Below are 11,641 nucleotides of genomic sequence, written 5' to 3' on the forward strand. Positions count from 1 at the left end.
TTTTTCTCACCTTGTAAAAAACAGCCATCATATCTCTCCCTTTTTACCAGTTGAGCAAACAGACAAATGCATGACGCTCACAATGTGAGGCGTCCAAAAGAGACTCGTCTCAAGAGATTCCTCCCTCCGAAGGGGAAGTAAATATGAGGTTGTTATGGTATGATCTCTCTTGCTTGTCATTCCCCTTTCTTACTGACTAATGGCTACGGTTTAAGGTAAGGCTCGACGAGACGGGAATCCCACATCGACGATCGTTCTGGTGATTTTCCCCGCCACATAGACCACGGCGATAGGTTGGTTCAATTTAATGGGTCTCACCAAGTAGCAGGTTCATGGTTGGTGTGCAATGCTGATGGGTGGCTAAGGCCCCTTCATGCTGATTTGCACAAACAGGAACCTTTCTACTTTCTACAGCTATTTTGATTGGAACTGTAACTCGTTCATAACTCTTCAGTGTTTCGGTGAAATTGTGAAACAACGGGAAGTCGATTATTAACACCACGACGAATAACGAAATCCTAATATACATAAGATGTTTAACTAGAGTTTAGATCCAAAGATAGATCTACAATCCCAGAAACTAGATCATCAACCGAATCTACTTTCATACTTTTCCATACATCAGAATCATCAAAAGTTGATGGGACCGATTGAGGCAAACTTTCTTCGAGGGCCTTGTTCAACTGCTTTACCAGGTCGTCTTCCTCCGCAGGAACATCCAAATCCCAAACCCTGAAAATATCCTTAGTTGAAGGCTCCATCTCAGATAATGAGGAGCTGATATCGGCTCCTAACTCAGGGTTTTCGGTCATTCTCGGGTCATCTTTGTAACCTGGCAAAAAAGGATTTCCCGTAAAAGTTGATGACTGCAAATTATTCGTATCCTCATCAGTTGGCATGTCACCATCATCATCATCTTCATCACTTCTTTCTGCTTCTTCACCAATACCAAGAACAGCATTTCGGATTCTTCTTCGGAGTTGTTCTGTTTCTGCCCTCTCACGAGAAGGAAGTATCTCAATGTCGGTTCCCCTGGGTAAACCATCAGTTACAAGTGCAGAAGAGCTGAGTGATTCGGGCGGCTGGGAATTAAGGATTTCTTGTAAGGCACCTTTCAGAGAATCCCAGTTGTCATCAAAAACATCAAATTCATTAATCAGGCACGAATCAACCCAAGCATTGTCTTCTGGAGAAAGTACGTCGCCTTTTTTAATAGACTCTAGGGAATCCATGATAAGAGACTGAATATTGCCTTCCCTCACTTCATCTCCAACATCCATAGCTACAAATTTAATGGAAACAGTAAGAAGAAATAAGTACAAGCCACGCTTTTTCAAATACAAAACAATTTATGCTGACACGTGATTGTGATTAAATTCTGTCATTATACACGTCCAATTTAATGTTCACATACAAATTTCATGTCCCTTATCCATTCTGACATGAAAACTTAGAGAAAAAGAAAAAAACCCAAAAATAAAAATGTAAGAGCTCCTCGCGCAAAAAGCTGAATGACAAAAAAAAAAAAACCTAGCTTCCAATCATTTTGGAAGAACGTCAGTATCTTGGTTAGACATCATCGGAAACAGCCTTTTTGGACCATACTTGAGAAACCTAACATGGCTTCATTCATGATATTCACATATTCATGTAATACGGAAAAAAATATAACCAATACAACAGACATGAAAGTTCATACTAATACTGGAACAAAAGGCCAACAGATTACGGAAACAGCTATTAACAACGAACACAATAGAATGGTAGTGCACGCAACGTGCCTTAACCAATCTTCTGTTTCTTTTAGCTGATCCATATTTGTGGTTTGTCCGAGGGTTTCTGTTGAGTAAATTAAAGCTTCAAAATGCAAGTTCCAATAAAGTAAGGGGAACTAAACAAACCAAGCAAGAAGGCGAATGGAGTTTTCTACATTAGAAGCTAATTCCCCTGAAAATTCGACCTTGGAGTAAACTACTCGCGTTTTGCAAGAATGTCTAACTGTACCAGTAAAACACAAAAATTCTCCAAATGATTACACCCAATAATCTACGCATCGATCAAACCCCAATTTGTCCCGATGGACATTTTTATCATTTTATGTCTAAGCCTCAATCAGTTACAAAATTTGCTCTCATCTCCTAAGTTTCACCTATAAATTATTTCTCCATTACAAAACAAAGCGAGACGAAGGTTTTTCACACATTTCAATGAAAACTACCAAAACGAAAACAATCAACGCAAAACATTCACGCACAGACAATCATTTTACATAAATACACACAGGAATATACTGCAATATATCATTTTCTACTTTACATATGACTACTGTTTTCTGAACTAAGTAAAACAGATTTCAAATTAAAAAGTTTTAGGTTTTCATTCCACAGGAAGTAGAGTTTGAAGTTTCAGATGCTTATCCACAATTAAGATGAACTAAAATAGCAAAATTGAACATAAACCCTAAACCCTTTTCAGATTCAAAAAATAAGAAAAACCGTAAGCTCACAGGAATGTGAAATTAATAAACGACGAAGATGGAGTAAAATTTAGGGGTTGAGGAGCGTACCTTGTGCCATTGAGAACCCTAATTTTGATTGGAGAGAAGAAACAGACGGAATCTGTGGAAGGAAGAAGACGACCCAAGAAACGAATAACGATTCATACGAATTACAAGTCTATCGGATTCGGTTTCATTCACTTTTTCTTTTACCGGGATGTCCTACTTTGTTTTACTCTTACCCCGACAAAGTTGTTGGGAGCCACGTCATACGCATGTCCAGTTTTGTAGCCGTTTGGATCAACTTACCCCTTAGTTGATCTAAATCAAAATTTTTAGGTATTTGGTTACGGATTGTAAAGAGGAACTCACAATTTTTCTAATTTTATATGTGTTAGTGATGAGATATGAAAAAATTGATAAGTAAAATGATTTTTATATTTATATTTTAATAAACGCAAGGGACTCGATAATAAAGTGAACCCAATTCTTAACACTTAATTATAAGATTGAGTGCAGACTATTGGTTGGTTTGGTTTGGTTTTGACTAAAGAAAAAGTCAAACGGTCCAAAAATTGAATCGAACCGTAATAATTTTGCTTGGTTACAGTTTAGAACCTTTGTAAACCTGCTTAAACTGAACTGGACCACCACTTGCATATTGATATTTAAAAGATTTTGTTTTACACGCGTAGTCTTTGTATTGGATAAAAACCTAAAACTAAGTAAAGATGTTGAACTTAAAGGTTTAGGGTGATGTAGTCAAATTAGGATTTGATAGGATTTAAAATCCGGATGTAGTCGATTAGAGTTTAAAAAGAGGATTTTAAAAGATTCTGAAATCACGGTGTAGTCAAATTAAGATTTAAGAGGATTTTGAAGAATACACCCAAATCAAGGGGTAGTCGATTAAGAGTTTAAGGAATACATTCAAATCTAGGCATAGTAAGAACGTCAAAGATTTATTAGGATTTTAATGGTTGGGGATTTTGAGGAATTTGAGAGTGAATGGTATAAATACAAAGTGCCATCAAGAATCCAACCCTACCCCCATGTGATTTCTTTTCACGTTCATCACAGAAGTGGAACAGTCTTCCTCTATCCCCTCAAGGTATTGCTTTTCTCTTCCCAACTTGTTTAATTCTTGTATGGTTGATTTGTTTCACAGATTACTGCTACATTGGTACTTATCAATTACTCTCTTATTTAATTCACACACACACACACACACACATATAATACCACGTATCCCTAGCTTCTCCGAATTCATGCTTTTTGTGTTGATTATTTTTCAGTCGTATTGTTTTTCTGTTTGATAGCTGAAAAACCCATACATTTGATGCAATGAAAAGAGAAAACCTAATATATATAGCTAATATGCATGCTTTTTAACCAGCCGAGAGGAACTTTGGATATTTTACTCCAAATAGTTGAAAGGGGATTGGATAAATTTGATGGGTTTTTATTATTTCTTAAATATGTGTGGTCTGTGAGAATTCAAGAATTGTTCTTTTCTATTAGAAGTATATTTGGGTTTAGTTCTTAATCTGTGTTCAGTTCTTCATTGTCATTGTTTGGTTAATTAAGGTGCTTTGTTGCTTTATTAACGCATTGCATATTATATATTCGAATGGTTTTTGTTAAGTATGTCCTGAATTGATTTTGTTACTGCTACTACTTCCATCATACTAGTAATTAGAAATGGGAGACGAACAACAAGAAATGGGAAAAGTGAAGGCCAAGAGTGATTATAGTGCTTGGACTTTGGAAGAGAGCAAAGTGTTGTTACAATTGCTCGTTGAAGCTAAATTGCGTGGATGGCGTGATGCTAATTGCTTGCTAACCAAAGATATTGTGACAACAAGAATACTTCCGGTACTTAATGAAAGACTAAAGTGTAATAAAACTTATAAGCATTACACAAGTTGAATAAGATATTTTAAGAAAGAATATGAAAAATATAGTCAGCTTATGGGAAGCAACTCTGGCTTTGGGTGGGATGCAAACACAAAGAGATTTGTTGTTGATGACGAAGTTTGGGAAGAATACTTTAGGGTGAGCTTCTTGGCTTTTATTTAAAATATTATATGTAACTTGAGTGTATACTTATAATTTATTGAACAATTGTGATTTTCTTGTTTATATTGTAGGCTTACTCGGACCAAAGAAGCATTCGTAAAAAAATATTGTGATGACTTTGGAGATTTGCAAGTCATACTATGCAGCTGCTAGTGGAAAACACTCATTGGGATTGGGTGAGGAAATTGATGCAAGAACTTCTGTAGTGGAAGATAGACAAGGTGGAATAGAGGAAGGTGAACAAGTTGGAATAGAAAACTTGTTTTACGATGAGGAAAATGGGGGCCTTGTACTAAATCAAAACCAAGCATCACACCAAACTTCATCATTCGATCAATCATCCCCATTCTTACCCACTCAAGCCACTAGCTCAGTGATTCCCCCACCAATCACCAACCGTAGGAAATGAAACAAAACCGAATACCAAGGGAATACTAAATCATCTGAGACCACTAATCAAGCTAGAATTATGGAAAATACTTCACTTACTCTCGGTTCAATTGCCATCGACTTCCGAGGAGTCCATAGTCTGTTGGAGAAAAGGGATAAGGATAGAGAGAGACAAAATTCTATATGGGATGCCATCAAGGAAACCCCAAATTTGGATGAACCTGCTCGCTATCAAGCGATCGTTTTTCTCGATACTAAAACCAAAAAGGATGCATTTATGAAGATGTCACTGGAAGAGCGGTCAAATTTAACACGCTGTAATTTGAAATGATATGTGATTTAACTCATGATACATTAGTTTTTAGTTGTTTGTTTTATTTTGGATTATGTTTAATTGACTTATTCATACTTTTTACTAACTAGATTATGTTGGATTATGTTTAATGAATGATGTGTTTAATTTAAGGGAACTGTTATTAGCACTCCAAAAATCTCATTATACACTTCTCACAAATATATTTTTCTTTCTAATTATAGAAAGTTTGGAGTGTCAAATGAGATTTTTGGAGTGCTAATACCAATTCCCTAATTTAATTAATGATATTATGTGACTGAATTGTGGGTCTTTCTGGTTGGCTTATATGTGATTGAATTGAAATTATACCCCAATGAGTTTGCTCTGCTTTAAAGTGTTGCTAAAGTTATTGTAGATTGTTAGTGGTGTATATTGGTTTTAGGAGTAAGGTGGCATTGTGAACCTTTTGATGGGTGATTAAAGGTTGGAGCTTTACTCCAATCAGGTCTCTTCTTTGAAATGCAATTTCTAGCATATTGATATTTGGTGAGAAACCCCTAACAAAAATTTTCTTACGTTAGAAATTACAATTTCTACACCAAGGTTCTCTCTGCTAAGTTTTTATGTTTCTTTCGTACTACGAAAGAAATTCATTTTATATATTGTAAGAGTAAAATCCTAAGAAATCTATGAAAGAGGTCCATACAAATCCATAGAAATCTATAATGGAAATCCATATAAATCAAATCCATATAGAATTATAAAATCTATTGAAATTCTTTCAAATCTGTTACTAAAAAAAAGTCTATTAAAATCATCTAAAATCCAAATTGGCTGCACCCCCTTATGAAACATTGAAGATCTTTGAGTTTTAATTGTAGTAGTTACTAAGCTTTAAGTTGGTATAGGTTGATTTGATTTGCTAGAAGAAAAACATGTAGCCAACTATTGAATTTTTGTTAGGGAGTTTTAATAAAAATGGCCGAGCACTATTTATTTTTAACCAAAAGAATATTTTTTGTATGAAAAGTTCATAATGGGTCAAACTCTTTTCTTTATTTAGTCTTATGCCATTATTTCATTATTGTAGCGGGGTCCACAATGATGTTGACTTTTTGCTTGGAAATACATTATTTTACATGATGTTATTCAACTTATGTTATATGCTACCAATTTTTCATGCTTCTATCGTGTTGTCGATGTTATGCAGCTCTTCTTCTGTCAAATTGTTCCAATACTGTTCATCGCCTTCTACTAGCTCTGCATCTCTTTCTCTCTCTTCTTTTACCTTGTAATACATATCCTCTGTTCCTCCTTTGAAATTTTGAGGCTTCCAGTATGGCTGATGACAGACTTTTGACTTGCTGTAAATATACATTTATTCTTCTTTTTCTGCTATTAATATCATATCATATCTAAAACCTTCAAACTCATCTAAGGCTTGAATCCCTAGAAATTTTAAAATATTTTTGTATGAAGGAGTCCACCTGTGTGGGGGAGATAGGGAATAGTCTAAATGACTCTTCATTAATCATGACTATATACCTAACTTTCTCCTTATGCATATGTATATACCAATCTGGAGGATTACTAATAAAACTTATGCAAATTTTTTTCCACTTTTCTAGATAATTGTTTGCTACTTTTATAAGTTATCAGGAAATGATTATAGTTGGGAAATATGATCAATGAATATTTTATCAAGATAGCCAAACTCTAATAGTAAGGCTGGGGTAACTTCTGCCACATTATGTTTTTTCTGATATTCATAACTAAAATGCCATTGTCTATAATCTTTCATGTTAATCCTAGCCACAACTATGCTAACATCTAGCTTACAAATACAACTCTCTGTACTATCAAAAATATATAGTGGATACATCTTTGTAATAATATCCATCTCTGATTTTGGATCAAAGATGGACTGATACAAAGCACATTGTAATTGTAATTGTAACTCTTTCATTGATTCTGATCTGCTTAGGATTTCATTTTGCATGTCTGGTGGCATTATTCTTAATTTTGCTTTCAAAATTTCTTCTAATAAAATATCATCTAATATTAAGTCTAAAGGTAAATTCCTACGAAAATTTTCATATTTTTCTTGTTTTCTTTGTCACTTAGATGATGATGCTACTCATTATTTTGATACTGCTCCATTTCAATGTCTTCTTCTAAGAGCTCAATCTTAATCTTTGCTATGGGCTCATTAGCCTCTTGTTTTATGGGTTTAATAACCTCTTTTTTTTTTTATTCTTATGCTGATTAGTTTCTAAACTTATTTTCAATTCTCTTTTTAGGGTGTCACTTGCCTTTTGCTGCATTTTAAGAGATTGGAGTTCTTGATTTATTTTGGTAAACTTACTAAGTAATGACTCATGGTCCCTAGAAATGACTTAAAGGTTGTGCTCAAGTGAATGAATATGATGCTAGCTTTGATGGAAATTAAAATTAAACTATCAAATTCTTGTTCTAATGCTCTAATTAATTTTTCATGACCTAACCTCATGCTTGACTATTTGATTTGGATATTCCAAAAATTATCTAAGAGAAATTGTTGCCTATCAAAAAGTCCTGGTACTCTTGGCATATATCTCAGAGTTGAATTTCTGATTCCTTCAACAATATTGCCATTAAAGTTGAAAGTGGGTACTGATGGTGATGCTGATCTGCTTATGCTATTTTGGAATCCATTAAATGGTAGAGGTCCATGGTGCATCATTGTTCTATTGAAAGGTGCTCTTCTACCTTGTGATCTTGTGCTATTTGAGGATGATGGTCCACGATATTTCATTTATGTTCAACAAATTAATCTTGATAAGATATCAGTTAATGTATTGTCACTATCTTTTATATGTTCAAAAATTGGTTTAAAACCATTTCATGTAATTGAATCGATAAAATTAATCAATCTTCGGGCTGCCTGTTTATTAGCATGTATTTTGTTATAATGAGAAACTATATTTTGACAATATGTTCTAATAGTAAATGTGACAACCCGTCCCAAATTTTACGTTTTTATTAATTTTAGAAGCGTGAATTTACGAAAATGCCCTAGAGGTAGGGACTTTGACTTCCGTTGATCATCGGTTAGAGTGACGTATGACTTATTCTTTTAGCATATCCTCGTAGTACTTGCCACTATGATCGCATAGACGAAAGCTGTTTGCGAGTCCGGATTATAATGATATAATTACGGACGTTTGAAGTTGATTATTTAAAAGTAGTTAAATTATTTGAACTCCCACATTGTGGGAAGCTAACTAATCAGCCTTAAGTAAAGAGAAAAAGGGACCAATCAAATTAATATGGATGGAGGACCAATGAGAAATCAGAAAGAAAGAAAGAAAAAAAAAAAAAAAAAAAAAAGAAGAAAGCACTCAGCTTTCCGTGGGTTTTTCCACTTGCGACCACCCATTTTTCAAGGCCGATTCTGGCCAACTCTGGTGGAGTTTTTCGATGCCACCACCACCATCTTGAAGCTCTCATTCCCCTCTACAAAACCCACCTAAGAACCACCTTGATTAACCACGGTATATGGCGGTTTAAGGCCATGAAAGTTGATGGTTCTTATGGTGCTCCGACCACTCTTTTTTATTTTTTGGAAAATCGGCAAAGCGATGGCCGATGCCACCACTTGGGCTTTGTAGCCCATCCTCCCAGGACAAAAACCGAACCAATCTTGACCCCGTTGGACCACCGTAGACGACGAATTGATACCGAGAAGCTTTAGGCACCCGCCGGCTTCATGGGAAAAATTGACCATCTTCCGTCCACTTTTGGACTTTGTGTCAGGTATGAAAGTTGTTCCTCTCTTTGAGATCTTCATTCTTGTAAATTTTGGTAATTTTTGGAAATAGTTGGATTTTCCGGCGAGTCAGGATGGCCGATCGCCACCCACGGTGGCGCGTGCGGCGGTGGGCCGTCAATGCTAGTTTTAGGCTATGTTAAATGTCTTGAATTTATTCATATTTGAATGACGTAGGTTGATCGTTGGAACCTAAATTCTCTACGATACGTTAATAGGTATTCATGTGAATCGGCGATCCAACCGTTGGATCGTCACCAAACTTTGTTACATTGTAGTACATAATATTTGAATAATGTAGGAACTTATGGATTGAGAATCCAACGTACAAATCTTTCTGAATTGGATTTGTAAGTTCATAAAATAAAACGTTAACCGCTAATCAATTTTGGGAATTGGAGATGATCCAATCGTTGGATCGTAATAAAATTTTAGTATGTTATTCTAGAAGCATAATGTGGATCTTTGGAAGTTACGGATTAGAAATCTGATATGCAGATCTTCCGAATCGAGTTATATAGGGTTGTAGACCCTACCGTCGATCTTACGAATCGAGTTATATAGGGTTGTAAACCCTACCGTCGATCAAAGATCGACGGTTGACTTTTGGTCAATGGGTCTCAAATTATTCTTGAAGGTCCTTGAGGATATGTTTTATGTAAATTATGTATTATATCGGTAAGAACTTTGAGACGTGATTTGATAATTCGTCACAGGCGATGATAGATCGTGATGTATCGATGTGCGTGCAAGATAATCATAGCGTGGGCTTCAGGTGAGTGAGTCTTTTTCTTTCATAGGCATATAATTGATAGTTCCACAAATACTTCTAAAGTGATCTATGCTTGTTACCTACAATTAATCATTGCGAACTACGAATGACTTGATCGCTGTTTAGGGTACGTAGGCAGTCTAACAAGACGTTAGATGCAGCCATATAATAAATGAGATTAAATAATCGAGACAATAGCCTTGTTTAGTGAATTAAACAATGTGAGGGACATTGGTGGGAAGTGTGAGATTTAGCTTTATGATTTGGTGATTAAATATTGATCATAAATCAATGTGTGAAGAATCAAGAAATTGAAGTAAGAAAAGGTAAGTAATGATAGCTAATTTTAACTAGTGTCTAATTGGGCTTATCACTGATGATTACTCTCAAAAGTAAATAGTTTGGGAGTAGGGTGTTATTGATTGTACATGTTACGCCGTATTATATATTTTGGGAATATCTTAAAATGTTTGGGTTTAGATTGTATTATGGCATATTCATATGTATATTACCTAAATCTAATTATTGTGAATAACTTTGAAGTGCCAAATGATGTTGCAGACGCTTAGGTGAGATTCAGGTAAGTATACTTTGATGATAATGATAGTAGTGAGTATGATTGTGTTGAGATATATTAGAGCTCATAAACCTACATCCCAGTGTTAGTGCTTCCACCTGTGGCCAGGGTCTAGCATTTACGTGATCGTTCACTTCCCGCACCACACGCTCACCTTGAATCCAAGGTAGGTGCCAACCTGTCGTACATACCATATTAGGTGGTTTCGACTCGTAGGTGACTTGCGATACTTTGCATAACCTTCACGTGATCGTAGCACTTAAGCGTATTTATTTACACCCAGCTTGTCGTACAGACCACTATAGGTGGTTCCGACTCATGTGCAGGGATATGTGATGAGCTATGGGTTTAGCAGTACAGGCCACTAGAGGTGGATCCGGCTGACATATTACTGAGATATGAATAAGTCGTACATGTCACTAAAGGTGACTCCAACTTATATGCTAGTCATGATTGATGAAATATGGATAAGTCATACAGGTCACTAGAGGTGACTCCGACTTATATGCTAGCCATGATTGATGAGATATGGATAAGTCGTACATATCACTACAGGTGACTCCGACTTATATGCTAGCCATGATTGATGAGATATGGATAAGTCTTACATGTCACTATAGGTGACTCCGACTTATATACTAGCCATGATTGATGAGATATGGATAAGTCGTACAGGTTATTAGAGGTGACTCCGACTGATATATCATTTTGTATTGATTAAGTTCATTTGGCCTACTTATTAATGCATGGTGGAGTTAATGGACATGAAAAATTGTAGTTTTGGCCATTTTTGAGTATGGTTTGGATATATGTATATATGTTGTATTGTCTTATGGAAAACGATACGGGTTTTACATTGAGGGGCATTACTTTTAGAGAGGTAATAACTTTGGGAAGCTTGGTTTTATTGCTCACTCACACTCTCTGTTTGGTGCCCTCCAGGTTTTAACTACTGAGTTTGTATTGACAAGAATCTGTGGCGAATCTTAGTATTGATGGATACTTTTGAGGGTATGATTCTTACCCACACTTCTGTACCTTACTTATGCTCTGACGTTGTGTGTGAAATAGGTTCGCTTCCACTTACAACACACTTTGGTATTTAAAATTTTTAGGTTCAAATTATTCACATTTTTTTTTCTACACTCTATCACATTTTATGGCTTCGTCACCTTTCAGGTGTCGGCCAGCACAACTCGATTCAGAGTCCAAGCGGACTTTCT

The 11,641-nt window shown here is 35.6% G+C and overlaps 1 protein-coding gene and 1 pseudogene across 1 annotated transcript; one reads left to right on the forward strand and one right to left on the reverse strand.

Annotated features, from left to right (window-relative positions):
* Nucleotides 1–423: 423 nt before the first annotated feature.
* LOC137727903 (uncharacterized) lies at nt 424–2,693 on the reverse strand. The gene is made up of 2 exons (XM_068466767.1): nt 2,567–2,693; nt 424–1,282 (listed from the first exon to the last, which is right to left on the reverse strand). The coding sequence occupies exons 1-2, from the start codon at nt 2,574–2,576 to the stop codon at nt 537–539; spliced, it is 756 nt and encodes a 251-aa protein (XP_068322868.1). The 5' UTR covers nt 2,577–2,693; the 3' UTR covers nt 424–536.
* A 1,505-nt stretch (nt 2,694–4,198) lies between these two features.
* Nucleotides 4,199–5,297, forward strand: LOC137728111 (uncharacterized protein At2g29880-like; annotated as a pseudogene).
* The last annotated feature ends 6,344 nt before the right edge of the window (nt 5,298–11,641 follow it).

The sequence above is a fragment of the Pyrus communis genome, chromosome 3 (assembly GCF_963583255.1).
Source record: "Pyrus communis chromosome 3, drPyrComm1.1, whole genome shotgun sequence".
NCBI lineage: Eukaryota > Viridiplantae > Streptophyta > Magnoliopsida > Rosales > Rosaceae > Pyrus > Pyrus communis.